Here is a 22,433-nt window from a genome sequence, read left to right on the forward strand (position 1 = left end):
GTGTTTGCCCCCTTCCTCATTTCCTGTTCCTTTGCATGTTTGTCACACTTAAGTGTTTCGGAACATCAAACCAATCTAAACAATAGTCAAGGACAACACAAGTAAACACAAAATGCAATTTGTAAATGAAGGTGTTTATTATTAAAGGTGAAAAAAAATCCAAACCATCATGGCCCTGTGTGAAAAAGTGATTGCCCCCTAAACCTAATAACTGGTTGGGCCACCCTTAGCAGCAACAACTGCAACCAAGCGTTTGCGATAACGTGCAATGAGGCTTTTACAGCGTCCTGGAGGAATTTTGGCCCACTCATCTTTGCAGAATTGTCCTAATTCAGTTACATTAGAGGGTTTTCGAGCATGAACGGCCTTTTTAAGGTCATACCACAACATCTCAATAGGATTCAGGTCAGGACTTTGGCTAGGCCACTCCAAAGTCTTCATTTTGTTTTTCTTCAGCCATTCGGTGGTGGACTTGCTGGTGTGTTTAGGATCATTGTCCTGCTGCAGAACCCAAGTTCGTTACAGCTTGAGTACACGAACAGATGGTCGGACATTCTCCTTCAGGATCTCTTGGTAGACAGCAGAATTCATAGTTCCTTTTATCACGGCAAGTCTTCCAGGTCCTGAAGCAGCAAAACAGCCCCAGACCATCACACTACCACCACCATATTTTACTGTTGGTATAATGTTCTTTTTATGAAATGCAGTGTTCCTTCTACGCCAGATATACTTGGACACACACCTTCCAAAGAGTTCCACTTTTGTCTCATCGGTCCACAGAATGTTGTCCCAAAAGTCTTGGGGATCATCAAGATGTGTTGTGGAGAAATTGAGACGAGCTTTGATGTTCTTTTTGCTCAGCAGTGGTTTTCTCCTTGGAACTCTGCCATGCAGGCCATTTTTGCCCAGTCTTTTCCTGATGGTGGAGGCATGAACGCTGACCTTAACTGAGGCAAGTGAGGCCTGCAGTTCCTTGGACGTTGTTGTGGGGTCTTTTGTGACCTCTTGGATGAGTCATCGCTGCGCTCTTGGGGTAATTTTGGGCGGCCGGTGTCTTGTAAAATAGTGTCCTCCATCAGATGCTGTCCCCTGCGTACTGCGCATGCGCAGTACACAGGAACACAGATTCCGAAAATTGCCGAGGACGAACGGCGCCTGCGCCGTGAGTCCAGGTTCTATCCCCACTATCCAAGTGGACATAGAGTTAGAATAAAAAAGAGCCGAGCGGAGCGAGGCCGAGCCCGAAGCGTGGCGAGCGAAGCTCGCCCGCGAGGGGCCCTCTAAAATTCACTACCCTATGTCCGCTTGGATAGTGGGGCTACCTCCTCCACTCACGGCGCAGGCGCCGTTCAACTTCGGAGTTTTTCCGAAGCTTCGGCTGCTCCGTACTGCGCATGCGCAGTACGGAGCGGACAGCATTTGATGGGCGGACTGTATTAGGCAGAACACCGGCCACTCCTGGGAAGGTTCACCACTGTTCCATGTCTTCGCCATTTGTGGATAATGGCTCTCACTGTGGTTCGCTGGATTCCCAAAGCTTTGGAAATGGCTTTATAACCCTTTCCAGACTGATAGATCTCAATTACTTTCTTTCTCAATTGTTCCTGAATTTCTTTGGGTCTCGGCATGATGTGTAGCTTTTAAGGATCTTCTGGTGGACCTTACTGTGTCAAGCAGCTCCTATTTAAGTGATGCCTTGATTGTGAACAGGTGTGGCAATAATCAGGCCTGGGTGTGGCTAGAGAAATTGAACTCAGGTGTGGACAACCCCAGTTATAGTATGTTTTAACAAGGGGGGCAATCACTTTTTCACACAGGGCCATGATGGTTTGGATTTTTTTTCACCTTTAATAATAAACACCTTCATTTACAAATTGCATTTTGTGTTTACTTGTGTTGTCCTTGACTATTGTTTAAATTGGTTTGATGTTCCGAAACACTTAAGTGTGACAAACATGCAAAGGAACAGGAAATGAGGAAGGGGGCAAACACTTTTTCACACCACTGTAGGCCTTAAAATACAGTTTGCTCTGGCACAACTCATTGGAAAAGCACCTACCACACGAGTGTAATCACCCCAATACCAGAAAGGGGATACACAGATGACATGACACTGACATACTCTCTGAGCCACTGATGGGTATGACCTCTGTATCACCGATGAAGATAATTGGGAATGGAGAACTGTGAACCGGAAGACAGATGCCCAAGCACACGCTGGGCGTTTAGAATTTCTAAGTCTGGCTCTCTGTGATGTGCATGCAGATGACCTGCACATTCGCCAATGTATTCTATTTTTTTTGCCAGTGGTATGCGCCGGCAATTGCGCCTCACACGCTAGGATACATTGGCGCATGCGCAGGTTAGCTGCATGCACATCGCAGAGAGCCAGACTTAGAAATTCTAAATGCCCAGCATGTGCTGGGGCATCTGGCTTCCAGGCTGGGGTTCAAATGGCGCACATTTGTGCTCCTATGCAGGATGGTTGCACACCTGGTAGTATTTGTTGCACATTGTTTTGAAACTTGTGTTAAGAACAGGTTTTCCTATGTATTGTATTTTTTTTATGACCCCTCCTGATATGTAATATTTCTTTTTTTAGAATTTAACCTGCAATACAATATACCCCCCGTGCTCACCCCCAGGGGGAACACCCCTTGCACGGGTGTCATTGCTTGCTGTCTGTTACTTTATTTTTGGGTCTGTTGGTGAGTTGCTCAAAATGTAAATACTCCTAACATATTTCTTTGTTTTGTACTCATGTTCAATTTTGTACCTTTGAATTGATTTATTTGTCTACCCATATTTCTCTTTAGATGTCTTTAGGTTGATGCCTACTGAGGAAGAAGCGTGAGCCGCAAAACTAGTAGCGGCTACGTCTGTACCTACATCATACCCCCAGTTCATTTTGGGGGGACACTACCCAGAATTTTATGCCTTCATTTTTGTAAAATATTGTATTGTCGTTTGTATTGTAAATTTTTTGATCAAATCGTTTTTGTATATTTTCTAATAAATGTTATTCCCTTTTTTTTTGAGTTTTTGCATCACTGGGTATCGTAATAGTCCTAAGACCCTTTCTAGGGTGATTTGGGGTCAATGGGGTTTGGAGTAGCCCATATTGTACCTACCCACCCTTCCATATTTTCAATTGTATTTTCAGGATGATGGTACCTATACTCTCAGTTTAACCTTATTTTTTAGGCTAACCTGTTCTTAGGAGCATAACCAAGATGGCAGCGATGGAAATATTCTATGTGGCATTTGTAGTGGCTCCATGTATCCTTAGAATATTAGCTGGCACACATTTAGAACAGGACCTTCTGGATCATCTGGAACTGGACCTTCTGGACTCTCTAAAAAATGCACCTTCTAGAACCTCTGAAACTGGACCTTCTCGACTCGCTGCAATGGGACCTTCTCGACTCTCTGCAATGGGACCTTCTCGACTCGCTGCAATGGGACCTTCTCGACTCGCTGCAATGGGACCTTCTCGACTCTCTGGAAATGGATCTCTGGAAATTGACCTTTTGGATTCTCTGGAACTATATATTTTGGATCCTCTGGAACCGGAACTTTTTGGATCCTCTGCAACTGGACCCTTTGGATCCTCTGCAACTGGACCCTTTGGATCCTCTGCAACTGGACCCTTTGGATCCTCTGCAACTGGACCCTTTGGATCCTCTGGAACTGGAACTTTTTGGATCCTCTGGAACTGGACCTTTTGGATCCTCTGGAACTGGACGAACTGGACCCCCTGGGCTCTCTAGAACTGGACATCCTGGGCTCTCTGGAACTGGACCTTCTAGACTAGCACTTCTCACTAATAAAACACCAATGGAAGACTCTCTATGAACTGAGCACATTCCAATCATCAATCATCTAAAAATGATGTTCATTTGTAAAAAATGACTCAGAACAGAATATTGTAGAGCTTTCTTGTTTATTCTAGAAAATCAGATTACGTTATTAGCACACAATAAAGAATCTAATTTAAATCTTGCATAGCTCAAGTAAAAGAAAGCCAACTTAAAAATAATGATACTTTAGTTGGTCCAATAAAAAGTTAGTTCCTTCAGTAAAGCAAAAAAGATATACAGTATATTGGTTGATAGAAACCAATAAAAAGGTATGGTCCATGGGATGTCGTATTCCATGGTGGGGCCTGTGTGAGTGCGGGACCAAGTCATCATTGTTTAGAGGACCGTATTACTACAATTCAATCCCTTCAGACCTATAACTATCACATCATTCCAAAAAAATCCCATTGTACTTTGGCCACGCCTCCAAATAAGGAAATATGAACACAAAAACTTTATTAGCCTTTGTGAATATTCTGGGGTCCAAGAAGTAATTTTCTTTAATAGAAACATTTTATACATTCTGACTATAAGGAAGGACACAAGTTCTATGGAGGTTATTCTTGCCACACTCCCCACTGGTCCATCTGAACATAAAAAAGGTTGTTAGTCCATGTGAATTCCCTGGTGTCGATCATGGGCACTTTTTTTTACTGAAGAATTTCCCACCCTTTGAACACAAATAAGGACGTTACCTCGTGTGAACTCTCTGGTGTCTAAGAAGTTTATATTTCTGGATAAAACATTTCCCGCACTCTGAACAAGAATAAGGACGCTCCCCTGTGTGACTTCTCTGGTGAACAACAAGGTCGCTTTTCTGAATGAAACCTTTCCCGCACTCTGAACATGAATAAGGACGCTCACCTGTGTGAGTTCTCTGATGTATAAGAAGGCTTCCTTTATGAATAAAGCCTTTACCACAGTGCGAACACAAGAATGGACGCTCGCCAGTATGAATTCTTTGGTGAGCAACAAGTTCTCCTTTCTGAATAAAACATCTCCCGCACTCTGAACATAAAAAGGAACGCTCACCCGTGTGAATTCTGTGGTGTTTAAGAAGGTTTCCTTTGTTAGTAAAACATTTGCCGCACTCTGAACATGGGAAAGTACGCTCGCCTGTGTGAACTCTCTGGTGACTGAGAAAGCTTATTTTCAGATTGAAACATCTCCCGCACTCTGGACATGAGAAAGTACGCACACTCTTATGACATTTCTGGTGTGTAGGAGGCTCTCTGGTTTCTTTGGAAGAATTCCCAGACCCTGTAGATGACAAGGAACGCTCTCCTGTGTGAGCTCCTTCATGGTTTAAGGAAGATTCTTCAGGATTAGATGGATCTGTTGATTTATCTGTACTGTGAGATTCAAAAATAATAGTATGTAGATCATCAGAAGATTCCTCAGGATCAGAGAAATCCCATGATCTCTCCATTTGATAGGTTCGATGATGTATTATTTGTGTAATGCGATTCACTCCTGGAGAACGTTGTGTGGTGGGATTTTCCTCTGCTTTATATTCTGAAGATACGTTACTTGGGACATAGTGTCCACCTGTTGGAAATCAATGTTTAAATGTTATAATAATTCCTCATGTCTTTCATTCAGAAGTCATATACAGTATGTTGGTCTAACACTCTACAGTATCTCAGAGCTCTGGAATGAAATTGGGTGCAACAATAACATAAAATATCAATACAAACCAGATAAAGATACAGAATCTCCTCCTCATTAGTTGGGAACATGATGTTATATTGAGGAATGGAGATGGACCTTTCATATGGTGTACAGTATCTCCTCCTCATTTGTTGGGAACATGACGTTATATTGAGGGATGGAGATGGACCTTTCATATGGTGTACAGTATCTCCTCCTCATTTGTAGGGAACATGACGTTATATTGAGGAATAGAGATGGACCTTTCATATGGTGTACAGTATCTCCTCCTCATTTGTTGGGAACATGACGTTATATTGAGGAATGGAGATGGACCTTTCATATGGTGTACAGTATCTCCACGTTGCTATTATTTAAATTCATCTTTTATACTCCTAGAAGAAAAAGGAAATTGTGAACATTTCTACATTTGGTGATTATTACTTACTTCTGTTGATATAAAGAGAAGATTCCTCCTGTTCACTTTTCATGGTCATCTCCTTCATAGACTGCTGATCTCCACTCACCAACGTCTCTTCTTCTTCCTCTTTAACCTCAAGTTTGATGTCTTTTCCTAATTTATCCTGAACCCCAAAACAAAAAATAAAATATCTGGAAAATTAAGTTCAATATTAAAAAAAAAAAAAAAAATATCTATTAAGAACGTTATCTCATAGTTTAGAATAACTTTTGAGTTGTATAGCTCAGTTCTTTATACCTGATGATGGTGAGGGATGCTTTGATCTTCCTGTGTGGAATACTGAAGACTCTCCGCCTCCATAGACTGCTGAGCTCCACTCACCAGAGTCTCCTCTTCTTCCTTTTTAATCTCAGCTTTGATGCCTTTCAATTGTTCACCCTAAACCCCAAAGATGGAAGAATACATTTATAAAAAGGAACAAGAAGTTACTTTGAAGAATGTCGTTTAGAATTATGTTTACATTTTAGTTGCTCAGTCCCACCTACCCAATGTTGGTGAGGGATGGTGTGACCTTCCTGTGTGGAATCCCGGGAATACAGAGGACGGGGACATCTCTCTGGTGGGTTCCCATTACTGGATCCATCTGTAGGAAACACACACACTGACTGAATACATTGTTTCTATGTGTTTATCAGATGATGGGGGATCTAGGTGGACCCTCCGTACTGCTCTCTCCTTTACAATAAAGTCTCCTCTTACCCGGTGATGTGAGGGGCGGCTGATTGTCCATCATGACGTCCTTGTAGAGATCCTTGTGTCCTTCTAAATACTCCCACTCCTCCATGGAGAAATAGACAGTGACATCCTGACACCTTATAGGAACCTGACACACACAATGATACAGTCACCATCCAGACACATCCCTTGTCTGTTACTGGATAATGTCCCAGAATTCCCGGCACCGCTCACCTCTCCTGTCAGCAACTCAATGATCTTCTTGGTGACTTCTAGAATCTTCTTGGCACTGGTTACCTCTGTTATCAGGCAGTGAGGTGGAGGCACTGTGATGGGTGATGTCCTCTGGAGATGGCTGCTCGGTGTTCATGGATCTCCAGATGTTTCTTCACAATTTTATAATTCTGTGTATAGAGAGAAAGCAATTATTAATGAAGATGTTGTAGAATCCTCCTTTCCTCTCTAGATAGAACAATGTTTTCATTATAGAGATAAGGGTGAAGTCACGTGACCCTCCCAGAATCCTCCTCACCTCCTACTGATCTAAATAGGACACTCTTCTCTGTCAATAGACAATAAACTGAGAATTATTTGGACTATACCAGGATGTGTAATGTCTATACTAGGGATGACCTTGACTGTTTGGGTGAACAACCGAACATTTACACTTTCGGCAGGAGAAGACCATCATGTACAGTATCTCACAAAAGTAAGTACACCCCTCATATTTTTGTAAATATTTTCTTCTATCTTTTCATGTGACAATACTAAAGAAATGACACTTGTCTACAATGTAAAGTAGTGAGTGTACAGCTTGTATAACAGTGTACATTTTCTGTCCCCTCAAAATAACTCAACAGACAGCCATTAATGTCTCCATTTGATCTTTCCCCTCTTTGGGGAGGACTACTATTATAGCTTCTGTGCTTGAGGGGGGAATCCTCCCCCCCCCATGGTCACCTCCCCTAATGTCCTCCATAACTCTGGAAGCATCACCTCCCCTTATCCCCTATAGATTTCTGTGGGAAGACGATCTGGTCCAGGCGACTTCTGATTAGCCATATCAGCTACTGCACTATGCAATTCCTCCAGAGTTACGAGGGCGTCCAATTCATATGGGTATATCGGTGGTCTTTAGGGGGTCTAAGTTGACTAAGATTGATCTGCATTTACTCAGTTTTTTGTTTTTTTTTGCACGGGGTCCCCCTTAAGGCTTCATTCAGATGGGCGTTCACCCCCATTCTGCATGCAGGCAGCAGAGCCAGGACAAGGGGTGGGCACGAGGGGCAGCTGCCCCAGGTACAGTGATGCAAGGGGGGCAAAGAATGGATGCAGGGTGGTACACCCATTCTATAGCATAGATTAACCTCCCTGGCGGTAATCCTGAGCGTGGCTCGGGGTTAAATTTCAGTAAAATTATTATACAGGATTTATATAGCGCCGACAGTTTGCACAGCACTTTACAACATTAGAGTAGACAGTACAACTACAATACAATTCAATACAGGGGGGAATCAGAGGGCCCTGCTCGTTAGAGCTTACAATTTAGGAGGAAGGGTCAACAGTAAGGCCCCTTTTACACTGGGTGAATCTCAACTAGTTTTGCAGACTATTGCAGCTTCGTCAGGAGAATATCTGTCATTTGATTAACAGTTTATCAGTAACTATACGATTAGCCAAAAACAATAGTGCAGTCACACATAACAATAATAACAATATATACATGGGGAAAAGAGGGCTATGCTGCTTATCTAGGTACCCTTGCCAGTGATATAGATCAGAGCTTTTCAAAATTTTTGCAGTCAATTCGTAAATTGACAACGCTGGTGAATAAATAATAAAATAAATGCACCTTAAGATTCAGTAATGTCTGTACACCATTTCCTAACAAGTCCCCTCTCCTCTGGAACTTCCTGTCTTTACCCTACATCACTTCCTGTCTTTACCCTACATCACTTCCTGTCTTTACCCTACATCACTTCCTGTCTTTACCCTACATCACTTCCTGTCTTTATCTTACATCACTTCCTGTCTGTACATGACATCACTTCCTTTTTTTGCCGTTCCATGCTCAGGAGTGAGATCACCATCTTGTGGAGAATTGAAATACCGCAGCCTTCATTCATAAATACTGCAGTCTTCATTCATACATTAAAACTCGGCACATTGACATTTTCGGTACATTTATTATTTTTTTGTTGCTTATCTTTATCCTCATGTACAAAAACCAAATAACAATAATAAAAAAATATGAATTTTCATTTTATTGCTATTAACCACTTTCAGACCGGACCATTTTGCTGGTCAAAGACCAGACCACTTTTTGCGATTCGGCACTGCGTCGTTTTAACTGACAATTGCGCGGTCATGCGACGTGGCTCCCAAACAAAATTGACGTCCTTTTTTCCCACAAATAGAGCTTTCTTTTGGTGGTTGATCACCCCTGCGGTTTTAATTTTTTGCGCTATAAACAAAAATAGAGCGACAGTTTTGAAAAAAAAGCATTATTTTTTACTTTTTAATATAATAAATATCCCCAAAATATATGAAAAAACATTTTTTTTCTCAGTTTAGGCCGATACGTATTCTTCTACATATTTTTGGTAAAAAAAATCGCAATAAGCAATTATTGATTGGTTTGTGCAAAAGTTATAGCGTTTACAAAATAGGGATAGTTTTATAGCATTTTTACTAGTAATGGCGGCGATCAGCGATTTTTATTGTAACTGCGACATTGTGGGGGGCCCATCGGACATTTTTGACACATTTTTGGGACCATTGTCATTTATACAGTAATCAGTGCTATATAAATGCAGTGATTCCTGTGTAAATGACACTGGCAGTGAAGGGGTTAACCAGTGGGTGGCAGTGTAGGGGTTAAGTGTTCCTAGGGGTGTGTTACTAACTGTGGGGGGGTTGGGCTTTCATTTAGTGAACACTGATCTCTGCTCCAATCACATGGAGCAGAGATCAGCGTCACTAGTTGTTAGGCAGAATGGAGAAATGCTGTTTACACGGCATTTCCTCCATTCAGCCGTCCCGTGAGACGATCGCAGGTATGCCCGCGGCGATCGAGTCCGCTGGTCCCGCGACCGGCGGCGCGCTCCCGATGGCAGGGCGGCATTGAAGATTGGACGTACCTGTACGCCAATATGCCTGCCCGTGCCATTCTGTCGACGTACATCGTCGTGCGCTGGTCGGGAAGTGGTTAAACACACAAACTATATATAATTGTATATATACAGTGCCTTGAAAAAGTAATCATACCCCTTGACATTTTCCACATTTCATTATGTTACAACCAAATACATAAATGTATTTTATTGGGATTTTATGTGATAGACCAACACAAAGCGGCACATAATTGTGAAGTGGAAGGAAAATAATAAATGGTTTTCAACATTTTTTTACAAATAAATATGTGAAAAGTGTGGGGGGGCATTTGTATGGCGCCCCCCGGAGTCAATACTTTGTAGAACCGCCTTTCGCTGCAATTACAGCTGCAAGTCTTTTTTGGGGATGTCTCTACCAGCTTTGCACATCTAGAGAGGGACATTTTTGCCCATTCTTCTATGCAAAATATCTCAAGCTCTGTCAGATTGGATGGAGAGCGTCTGTGAACAGCAATTTTCAAGTCTTGACACGGATTCTCAATTGGATTTAGGTCTGCACTTTCACTGGGCCATTCTAACACATGAATATGCTTTGATGTAAACCATTCCATTGCAGCTCTGGCTGGATGTTTCGGGTCATTGTCCTGCTGGAAGTTGAACCTCCGCCCCGGTCTCAAGTCTTTTGCCGACTCTAACAGGTTTTCTTCTAGGATTGTCCTGTATTTGGCTCCATCCATCAACTGTGACCAGCTTCCCTGTCCCTGCTGGAGAAAAGCATCCCCACAACGTGAAGTTGCCACCACCATGTTTCACGGTGGGGATGGTGTGTTCAGGATGATGTGCAGTGTTAGTTTTCCGCCACACATAGCGTTTTGCTTTTAAGCCAAGTAAAATTTTGGTCTCATCTGACCAGATCACCTTCTTCCACATGTTTGCTGTGTCCCCCACATGGCTTCTCACAAACTACAAATGGAGCTTCTTATGGCTTTTCTTTCACCAATGGCTTTCTTCTTCCATAAAGGGCAGATTTGTGGAGAGACGACTAATAGTTGTCCTGTGGACAGATTCTTCCCCCTGAGCTGTGGATCTCTGCAGCTCCTCCAGAGTTACCATGGACCTCTTGGCTGCTTCTCTGATGAATGCTCGCCTTGCCCGGCTGGTCAGTTTAGGCGGGCAGCCATGTCTTGGTAGGTTTGCAGTTGTGCCATACTCTTTCCATTTGCAGATGATGGATTGAACAGAGCTCTGTGAGATGTTCAAAGCTTGGGATATTTTTTTTTATAACCTCACCCTGCTTTATAATTCTCCACAACTTTATCCCTGACCTGTCTGGTGTGTTCCTTGGCTTTCATGATGCTGGTTGTTCAGTAAGGTTCTCTAACAAACCTCTGAGGGCTTCACAGAACAGCTGTATTTATACGGAGATTAGATTACACACAGGTGGACTCTATTTACTAATTAAGTGACTTCTGAAGGCAATTGGTTCCACTAGATTTTAGTTAGGGGTATCGGAATAAAGGGGGCTGAATACAAATGCGCACCACACTTTTCACATATTTACTTGTAAAAAAAACAGGAAAACCATTTATGATTTCCCTTCCACTTCACAATTATGTGCCACTTTGTGTTGGTCTATCCCATAAAATCTTAATAAATTACATTTACATTTTTGGTTGTAACATGAAAAAATTTGGAAAATTCCAAGGGGTATGAATACTTTTTCAAGACACTATATAGACTCGCCGGCCACTTTATTAGGTACACCTTGTGCTTGTACCGGGTTGAACCTTCTTTTTGCCTTCAGAACTGGCATAATTCTTCGTGTCATAGATTAAGCAAGGTGTTGGAAACGTGCTTCAGAGATTTTGGTCCATAGTGACATGATAGCATCACACAGTTGCTGCCGATTTGTCGGCTGCACATCCATGATGCCAATCTCCCGTTCCACCACATTCCAAAGGTGCTCTATTGGATGAGATCTGGTGAGTGTGGAGGTCATTGGAGTACAGGGACCTGATTTGAGCTTTGTGACATGGTGCATTATCCTGCTGGAAGGAGCCATCAGAAGATGGGTACACTGTAGTCATAAAGGGATGGACATGGTCAGCAACAATACTCAGGTAGGCCGAGGCATTTAAACCATGCTCAATTGGTACTAAGGGGCCCAAAGTGTGCCAAGAAAGTATCCCCCCCACACCATTACACCACCAACCTGAACTGTTGATACTCGACAGGATGGATCCATGCTTTCATGTTGTTTAAGACAAATTTTGACCCGACCACCCGAATGTCCGGGCGGTGGTGGTTCGTCCATTAAGGGCGCACGGACGCCGCCCCCTCCTTCACACCCCCCTCACTATGACTAATGGATAGATTCATGCATTGCATGAATCTATCCATGGCCGCCGCCTCCATCCCCTATTCAGGTGTCCGGCCCCTTTTCGGGCGCTGGGCGTTTGAATTACAGCGGCGGGGGTGTATTTTTGAAGCACCTGATTACAGCCATAGGCTCTAATAGGCTTCAAAAAAAGTCAGCTCGGAGCGCAGAGCATTGCGTTCGGAGTCCACCCAAGTGTGTTATAAAAGCGAATTAATATACGCTTTTCTAACACTGAACTGCCTTTTCCACCAATCAGGTAGCGCGGGTCTGATACCCTTCACCTGATTGGCGGTAAGGACAGGCACTGCGATTGGATGCCTATCAGGAGGAGGGGAGGAGATGAATGGAGGACACAGCTCGCTGCTGCAAGTTCCCACAGCTCACCGTCATAAGCTGCTGCCTGATCTGCCCCCAAGATAGGGTAAGTTCCAGGCAGACAGCGAGTGGGCGGGGGGTCACAGTGGCAGCATTTGATGGGGAACAGTGGCAGCATTTAATGGGCACAGTGGAAGCATTTTATGATGGGGCACAGTGGCAGCATTTACTGGCACAGTGGCTGTGTTTGATGGCACAGTGGCTGCATTTGATGGCACAGTGGCTTCATTTTATGGCACAGCGGCTGCAATTGATGGGCACAATGGCTGCATTTGATGGGCACAGTGGCTGCGTTTGATGGGCACAGTGGCTGCGTTTGATGGGCACAGTGGCTGCATTTTATGGCACAGTGGCTGCAATTGATGGGCACAGTGGCTGCGTTTGATGGGCACAGTGGCTGTGTTTGATTGGCACAGTGACTGCATTTTATGGCACAGCAGCTGCAATTGATGGGCACAGTGGCTGCATTTGATGGGCACAGTGGCTGCATTTGATGGGCACAGTGGCTGTGTTTGATTGGCACAGTGACTGCATTTTATGGCACAGCAGCTGCAATTGATGGGCACAGTGGCTGCATTTGATGGGCACAGTGGCTGCATTTGATGGGCACAGTGGCTGCAATTGATGGGCACAGTGGCTGTGTTTGATGGGCACAGTGGCTGCATTTGATGGGCACAGTGGCTGAAATTGATGGGCACAGTGGCTGCATTTGATGGGTACAGTGAGGCTGCAATTGATGTTTTTTTTTCAGTTTGTCTGCTCCCCCCAAAAGCACCAGCCACCCGCTGGTCCGGAGACTCATCAGACCACGCAACGTTTTTCCAATCTTCTACTGTCCAATTTTGGTGAGCCTCAGTTTCCTGTTTTTAGCTGACAGGAGTGACACCCGGTGTGGTCTTCTTATGCTTCTGTAGCCCATCTGCTTCAAAGTTCAATGTGTTGTGCGTTCAGAGATGGTATTGTCCTTACTTTGGTTGTAATGAGTCATACAAGTAAATGCTGCAAAACTAAAACAATAATCCACATTAACTTAAAACAACAAATTTCCGAATGGGCATAGATTTATGCACAGGAGAGACTTAAAGTCCGCTCTGTATGGTGGTGAAGAAGTCCATGAATTATGCACAATGGCTAGAGAGGCATAATATGCTCAGTGGCAATATAGGTGAACTGGATAGGGAAGGGAGGGGAGAGGGGAATCAAAGTCCACAAATCACGGCAGCCGTCCAGTGGAAACAGAAACCATTTTCCCAAAACACCGGCAAGCTGAAACAAAGCCCTCCAGCGGAGAACTGTCACTGCTGCAGAGGCTTCCATCTTCACCTGCTCTTTCTTCCAGGTTTGCAGGCTGTGGCCAGAAGGTCTCAACCAGGGGTCAGAGCCCCAGCCAGCAGGTCTTGTTCTGGGAGTCAGGTCGGCTCCTATCGGGGTATCAGGAGAACCCCTATCCAGAGGCCAGTAGAGGGCTGTGCAGCTGGGCACTGCGACTAAAGGCTAAGTGAGCGGAATGAACCAGGAGAGTTGGACAGTACAGTCAGAGAGACTGGTAAGAACAGCAGCAGTGCTGTTGACAAAGGAGCCAGATGGCTCGGTATTTTCAGATGATGTTGGATACCCCTGCGTGGGCAATTGATGCCTATATGAACTTTTTATTTTATGTAATAAAAATGGACTGACAAAATACAGTTTGCTCTGGCACAACTCATTGGAAAAGCACCTATCACATTAGTGTAATCACCCCAATACCACAAAGGAGATACATAGATGACATGACACTGACAAACTCTCTAAGCCACTGATGGGTATGACCTCTGTATCACTGATGATGAAGATAATAACTGGGAAATAATGGAGCTGATCACTGTGAACATGAGGAGCATAACCAAGATGGCAGCGATGGAAATATTCTATGTGGCATTTGTAGTGGCTCCTTGTATTCTTAGAATATTAGCTGCCACACATTTGGAACTCGACCTTCTGGATCATCTGAAACTGGACCGTATGGATCCTCTGGAACTGGGTCTTTAGGACTATCTGAAACTTGACCTCTTGGATCCTCTGGAACTGGATCCTCTAGAACTGAACCTTCGCAACTCTCTGGAACTGGACCTTCTTGACTCTCTGGAACTGGACCTTCAAGACACACTGGAACGGGACCTTCAAGACACAATGGAACGGGACCTTCAAGACACACTGGAATGGGACCTTCAAGACACACTGGAATGGGACCTTCAAGACTCACTGGAACGGGGCCTTCAAAACTCTCTGGAACGGGGCCTTCAAGACTCTCTGGAACGGGGCCTTCAAGACTCTCTGGAATGGGGCCTTCAAGACTCTCTGGAATGGGGCCTTCAAGACTCTCTGGAATGGGGCCTTCAAGACTCTCTGGAATGGGGCCTTCAAGACTCTCTGGAAATGGATCTCCTGGGTTCTCTGGAACTGGACCTTTTGGATCCTCTGGAACCGGACCTTTTGGATCCTCTGGAACCGGACCTTTTGGATCCTCTGGAACCGGACCTTTTGGATCCTCTGGAACCGGACCTTTTGGATCCTCTGGAACCGGACCTTCTGGACTCTCTGTGACTGGACCTCCTTGATCTTCTGGAACTGGACCTCCCAGATCCTCTGTAACTGGACCTTCTGGACTCTCTAGAACTGGACCCCCTGGGCTCTCTGGAACTGGACATCCTGGACTCTCTTGAACTGGACCTTCTAGACGCTCACATATCACTAATGAAACACCAATGGAAGACTCTCTATGAACGGAACACATTGCAGTCACCAATCATCTAAAAATGATGTTCATTTGTAAAAAATGAATCAGAACAGAATATTGTAGAGCTTTCTTGTTTATTCTAGAAAATCGGATTACCGTATATACTCGAGTATAGGCCGACCCGAATATAAGCCGAGGCCCCCAATTTACCCCCAAAAAAACTGGCAAACTTATTGACTCGTGTATAAGCCGAGGGTGAGACATGCCTGTCCATCCCTGTGTGTGTGTCCGTCCCTGTGTGTCCGTCCATCCCTGTGTGTGTGTGTGTCCATCCATCCATCCATCCCTGTGTGTGTGTGTGTCCATCCATCCATCCATCCCTGTGTGTGTGTGTCTCCATCCATCCATCCATCCCTGTGTGTGTGTGTCTCCATCCATCCATCCATCCCTGTGTGTGTGTGTCTCCATCCATCCATCCATCCCTATGTGTGTGTGTCCATGTGTGTGTGTCCGTGTGTGTGTGTGTGTGTGTGTGTGTGTGTGTGTGTGTGTGTGTGTGTGTGTGTGTGTCCAGCCTACCTGTGTCCCGAGCCTCCGTCCCGTGCCTTGCCTCCTTGCCTCCGTCCCGTGCCGTGCCTTGCCTCCTTGCCTCCGTCCCGTGCCGTGCCTTGCCTCCTTGCCTCCGTCCCGTGTCGTGCCTTGCCTCCGTCCCGTCCCGTGCCGTGCCTTGCCTCCGTCCCGTGCCTTGCCAGGATCGCCTCGGCGGCCATTCTAAAATTCAAAAGCCCCGCCTCCGCCTGTGATAGGCGGAACACTGAATTTCCCAGCAGCCTGTGTTCCGCCTATCACCGATATCGTCTCATCCTCGTACTACGGACGAGGATGAGACGATGTCCGTGATAGGCGGAACACAGGCTGCTGGGAAATTCAGTGTTCCGCCTATCACAGGCGGAGGCGGAGAAGGAGGCGCGGCTTTCAAATTGTAGTATGTCCGCCGTCTGTCTGCTCGATACGCTGATCGAGCAGTCAGACGGCGATGACTCGAGTATAAGCCGAGGGGGGCACTTTCAGCCTCAAAAAAGAAGCTGAAAATCTCGGCTTATACTCGAGTATATACGGTACGTTATTAACACACAATAAAGAATATAAATTAAATCTAAATAAAAAATAATGGTACTTTAGTTGGTTCAATAAAAAGTTCCTTCAGTAAAGCAAAAAAAGATGTACAGTATATTGGTTGATAGCAACCAGTAAAAAGGTATGGTCCATGGGTTGTTGTATTCCATGGTGGGGTCTGTGTGAGTGCGGGACCAAGTCAGCATTGTTTAGAGGACCGTATTACTATAATTCAATCTCTGAAAACCTATAACTATCACATCAATCCAAAAAAATCCCATTGTACTTTGGCCACGCCTCCAAATAAGCCAATATCAACACAAAAACTTTATTAGCCTTTGTGAATATTCTGGGGTCCAAGAAGTGATTTTCTTTAACAGAAACATTTTATACATTCTGACTATAAGGAAGGACACACGTTCTCTGGAGGTTATTCTTGACACACATTCCAATTTTGTCCGTCTGAACATAAAAAAGGTTGTTAATCCATGTGAATTCCCTGGTGTCGATCATGGGCACTTTTTCTACTGAAGAATTTCCCGCACTTTGAACACGAATATGGACGTTCTACCGTGTGAACTCTCTGGTGTTTAAGAAGTTTATCTTTCTGGGTGAAACATGTCCCGCACTCTGAACATAAATAAGGACGCTCCCCCGTGTGAACTCTCTGGTGAACAACAAGGTTGCATTTCGTAATAAAACCTTTCCCGCACTCTGAACATGAAAAAGGACGCTCACCGGTGTGAGTTTTGTGATGTATAAGAAGGTTTCCTCTCTGAATGAAACTTTTACCACAGTGCGTACACGAGAATGGACGCTCGCCAGTGTGAATTCTTTGGTGATTAACAAGTTCTACTTTCCGAATAAAAGATTTCCCACACTCTGAACATGAAAAGGGACGTTCACCCGTGTGAATTATGTGGTGTTTAAGAAGGTTTCCTTTGCTAGTAAAACGTTTGCCGCACTCTGAACATGGGAAAGTACGCTCGCCTGTGTGAGCTCTCTGGTGACTGAGAAAGTTTCTTTTCAGATTAAAACATCTCCCGCACTCTGGACATGAGAAAGTGCGCACACTCTTATGACTTTTCTGGTGTGTAGGAGGCTCTCTGGTTCCTTTGGAAGAATTCCCAGACACTGTAGATGACAAGGAACGCTCTCCTGTGTGAGCTCCTTCGTGGTTTAAGGAAGATTCTTCGGGATTAGACGGATCTGTTGATTTATCTGTACTGTGAGATTCAAAAATAATAGTATGTAGATCATCAGAAGATTCCTCAGGATCAGAGAAATCCCATGATCTCTCCATTTGATAGGTTTTATGATGTATTATTTGTGTAATGCGATTCACTCCTTGAGAACGTTGTATGGTGGGATTTTCTTCTGCTTTAAATTCTGAAGATACGTTATTCGGGACATAGTGTCCACCTGTTGGAAATCAATGTTTAAATGTTATAATAATTCCTCATGTCTTTCATTCAGAAGTCATATACAGTATGTTGGTCTAACACTCTACAGTATCTCAGAGCTCTGGAATGGAATTGGGTGCAACAATAACATAAAATATCAATACAAACCAGATAAAGATACAGTATCTCCTCCTCATTTGTTGGGAACATGACGTTATATTGAGGAATGGAGATGGACCTTTCATATGGTGTACAGTATCTTCATGCTGCTATTATTCAAATTCATCTTTTATACTCATAGAAGAAAAAGGAAATTGTGAACATTTCTGCATTTGGTGATTATTACTTACTTCTGTTGATATAAAGAGAAGATTCCTCCTGTTCACTTTTCATGGTCATCTCCTTCATAGACTGCTGATCTCCACTCACCAACGTCTCTTCTTCTTCTTTAACCTCAAGTTTGATTTCCTTTCCACATTTATCCTGAACCCCAAAACAAAAAATAAAATATCTGGAAAATTAAGTTCAATATTAAAAAAATATATATCTATAAGAAAGTTATCTCATAGTTTAGAATAACTTTTGAGTTCTATAGCTCAGTTCATTATACCTGATGATGGTGAGGGATGCTTTGATCTTCCTGTGTGGAATCCTGAAGACTATCCGCCTCCATAGACTGCTGAGCTCCACTCACCAGACTCTCCTCTTCTTCCTTTTTAATCTCAGCTTTGATGTCTTTCAATTCTTCACCCTAAACCCCAAAGATGACAGAATAGATTTATAAAAAGGAACCAGAAGTTACTTTGAAGAATGTGGCCTCCTCGTTTAGAATTATTTTTACTTTTATTTTAGGTGCTCACTTGCACCTACCTGATGATGGTGGGGGATGGTGTGATCTTCCTGTGTGGAATCCCGGGAATACAGAGGACGGGGACATCTCTCTGGTGGGTTCCCATTACTGGATCCATCTGTAGGAAACACACACACTGACTGAATACATTGTTTCTATGTGTTTATCAGATGATGGGGGATCTAGGTGGAGCCTCCGTACTGCTCTCTCCTTTACAATAAAGTCTCCTCTTACCCGGTGATGTGAGGGGCGGCTGATTCTCCATCATGACGTCCTTGTAGAGATCCTTGTGTCCTTCTAAATACTCCCACTCCTCCATGGAGAAATAGACAGTGACATCCTGACACCTTATAGGAACCTGACACACACAATGATACAGTCACCATCCAGACACATCCCTTGTCTGTTACTGGATAATGTCCCAGAATTCCCGGCACCGCTCACCTCTCCTGTCAGCAGATCAATGATCTTCTTGGTGACTTCTAGAATCTTCTTGGCACTGGTTACCTCTGTTGACAGGCAGTGAGGTGGAGGCACTGTGATGGGTGATGTCCTCTGAAGACGACTGCTGGGTGTTCATGGATCTCCAGATGTTTCCTTCACTATTTTATGATTCTGTGTATAGAGAGAAGGGAATTATCAATGAAGACGTTGTGGAATCCTTTTCTCCTCTCTAGAGAGAACAATGTTTTAATTATAGAGATATGGATGAAGTCACGTGACCCTCCCAGAATCCTCCTCACCTCCTACTGATCTAAATAGGACACTCTTCTCTGTCGATAGACAATAAACTGAGAATTATCTGGTCTATACTTCTGCTATTATACATGAAAACGTCCTGTTGTGAATGGTTGTTAAGGACGTCAGCGGATGCACAAGGTCAGTGTGCTCTCCTTTTTTGTTTTTTAGGAGGGAATCCCACACATAAATCACAAAAAAAGATCAAGGCCTCCAAAAAAAAACATACTGGACCCTTATCGGATCATACAGCCTGGCTGACCAGGAAAGGAGGAGAACAAGCGTGCACCCCCCCCCCCCCCCCTGAATCATACCAGGCCACATGCCCTCGACATGGGTAAGTGCCTTGCCAAGGGGTGGACCCTCTGGCAAAGCACCTTATCTCCTTGTTGATCAGGACAAGGGCCTCTTCTCCACAACCCTGGCCTGGTGGTTGTGGGGGTCTGTAGGCAGGGGGGCTTAATGGAATCTTGAAGTCCCCTTTAACAATAAGGGGGAACCCAGATACCAGCTCCCTCATGTGAACAATTTAAAGAGTACATAGTATCCCTACTCATTCACAAAAAAGTAAGGCGTAAACATGCCACAGTTTTTACCAATTCTTTTGTTTAAAAAAAATAATAAGTGCCCCATGATGTCCATTCGCCATCGATAACCTTAACCAGTGATATAGATAAGTGCGCAGTCAAGGCACCCTTTAGAATTGCGCACAATCTCCAGGCACTCCAGTCTGAGGGCTTGTTGACACAAGGAGCGTGTTCTGTTTTTTTAATAGTCTGCTCTATGCTCGCGAAAAAGGTGCTGGCATGATTTTTAAATTGAGCCACCAAAATACATGGTCCTAGCACAAACCCCCCCCTTCCTAAATTCCCCTTCCTGGCACAAACCCCCCCCAGCACAAATTCCCCCTCACTAGACACAAACTGCTCCACCTAGCACAAATCCCCCTGCCTAAATCCCCCCTTCTAGCACATACCCGCCTTCTTGACACAACCGCCAGCACAAACCCCCTTGCTAGACACAAACCCCCATTCCTAAATCCCCCTTCTAGCACATACCCAACCCCCCCAAATACCCCCCTCTTTGCCCTTGCTACAGCAAAATGACACAAAGCTCTGTGTACAGGCTGACTAAGGTTGGGCTCAGGCGTGTTCGCAAGTCCACATGTCCGCGACTGCCAGGAAGCTAATGACAGGTAGCGAGACATTTCCTGATCTGTGCAGCCTGTGATTAGTGCTGCAGTGTCAACTTCCTGGTGGGAGCGGGCATGTGGACTTGCAAACACGCCTGAGCACATCCTTACGGCTGACCATGAAAGGATTACTGTATTAGCTTCTGTGTACAGAGAGGAGGGAGAGCACATCCCGTTGCTCCTCTGGGCTCTCTCCTCCCTCTATGCTGGTATCTGTACTTTTGCCAACAAAACTGAAAGCTGTGCGGCCGCCCAACCTGCCCTTAGCAACCGATGACTTTATCGGTTGGTAGGACGCATGCGGGTGTCTTTGACAGCTTTCACTTTTTGCCCAAAAAAGTACAGATAAAAGCAAAAAGGGGAGAGCCCGGTGGAGGAATCAATATAAATGATCCCATGTATGTGCATGTATGAATGTGAGTTATGGGACCTTAGATTGTAAGCTCCTTGAGGGCAGGGACTGATGTATATTAGGCAGTGCTTTACAATATATATATATATATATATATATATATATATATATATATATATATATATATATATATAATATGTAAAGCACTGCCTAAACTGTCAACGCTATATAAATAGCTGTAATAAATAATAAAATAAATGTACCTCAAAATCCAGTAATGTCTGTATGCTATTTCCTAAAAAGTCATCTCTCCTGTGAAACTTCCTGTCTTTACCCTACATCACTTCCTGTCTTTACATCACTGCCCGTCCATACATGACATCACTTCCTTCTTTGCGTTCCACGCTCAGGAATGAGACTGCCATCTTGTGGAGAATTTAAATGCTACAGCCTAGTTCTTCATTCATACATTAAAATCGGCACATTTAAATTTTCGGTGCATTACCACTCTGCACATTCTTGTCACCTTCATTACCGCTCTGCACTTTTTTGTCACCTTCATTACCACTCTGCACATTCTTGTCACCTGCATTACTGCTCTGCACATTCTTGTCACCTTAATTTCTGCTCTGCACATTCTTGTCTTTGATTTCTGTTATCATTATGATTTTTAAAGGAGCCAAAAAACTATGTGATAATAAATGGCTTCACGTGATCACTATCCCTGAATTAACCACTTAAGGACCGCCTCATGCCGATGTACGTCGGCAGAATGGCACGGCTGGCTGGGCACAAGCACGTACCTGTATGTTGCTTTTTAAGTGCCCAGCCGTGGGTCGGGAGCGCGCTGCCGTGACAGTGGCCGTGGGAGCAGCGGACCTGATCGCCCCTTGTGTCCCGCGATCGGGTCACAGAGCTGAAGAACAAGGAGAGGTCTGTGCAAACAAACCTCTCCCCCGTGCTTCCCTGTGTGGCTGTCACCGATCGTCTCTTCCCTTTTATAGGGAAGGATGATCAGTGACATCACATGCCAGGCCACGTTCCCTACAATAAAAAAAAAACACATAACGTCATACATAACACTACACTGCCCCCTAGTGGTTAACTCCTTCACTGCCATTGTCATTTACACAGGAATCAGTGCATTTAAATAGCACTGATTGCTGTATAAATGACAATGGTCCCAAAAATGTGTCAAAAATGTCCGATGTGTCCGCCACAATGTCACAGTCACAATAAAAATTGCTGATTGCCGCTATTACTAGTAAAAAAAAAATATTAATAAAAATGCTATAAAACTATCCCCTATTTTGTAAACGCTATAACTTTTGCGCAAACCAATCAATATACGCTTATTGGTGATTTTTTTTTGCCAAAAATATGTAGAAGAATACGTATCGGCATAAACTGAGGAAAAAAAGTTTTTTTATATATATTTTTGGGGGATATTTATAATAAATAACAAAAGGTAAAAAATATTGCATTATTTTCAAAATTGTCGCTCTATTTTTGTTTATAGCGCAAAAAATAAA

At 44.0% G+C, this 22,433-nt stretch overlaps 2 protein-coding genes across 2 annotated transcripts in view; both read right to left on the bottom strand.

Moving 5' to 3' along the window:
- Positions 1 to 3,926: 3,926 nt before the first annotated feature.
- Positions 3,927 to 22,433, bottom strand: part of LOC143955201 (uncharacterized) — a 50,878-nt gene continuing 32,371 nt past the window's right edge. Inside the window, 7 exon segments of the mRNA XM_077465289.1 lie at positions 3,927 to 5,408; positions 5,959 to 6,094; positions 6,229 to 6,369; positions 6,477 to 6,574; positions 6,691 to 6,814; positions 6,901 to 7,032; positions 14,495 to 15,264. Of these exon segments, the coding sequence (XP_077321415.1) occupies positions 4,495 to 5,408; positions 5,959 to 6,094; positions 6,229 to 6,369; positions 6,477 to 6,574; positions 6,691 to 6,814; positions 6,901 to 7,032; positions 14,495 to 15,264 (2,315 nt within the window). The 3' untranslated portion in view covers positions 3,927 to 4,494.
- Positions 16,671 to 21,251, bottom strand: LOC143956346 (uncharacterized). The gene is made up of 5 exons (XM_077466562.1): positions 21,165 to 21,251; positions 18,640 to 19,234; positions 18,380 to 18,520; positions 18,120 to 18,252; positions 16,671 to 17,788 (listed from the first exon to the last, which is right to left on the bottom strand). The coding sequence occupies exons 3-5, from the start codon at positions 18,440 to 18,442 to the stop codon at positions 16,848 to 16,850; spliced, it is 1,137 nt and encodes a 378-aa protein (XP_077322688.1). The 5' UTR covers positions 18,443 to 18,520; positions 18,640 to 19,234; positions 21,165 to 21,251; the 3' UTR covers positions 16,671 to 16,847.

This window comes from Lithobates pipiens, unplaced genomic scaffold (genome assembly GCF_037356315.1).
Source record: "Lithobates pipiens isolate NorthernLeopardFrog02 unplaced genomic scaffold, aLitPip1_a1.2 Scaffold_35, whole genome shotgun sequence".
Lineage (NCBI taxonomy): Eukaryota > Metazoa > Chordata > Amphibia > Anura > Ranidae > Lithobates > Lithobates pipiens.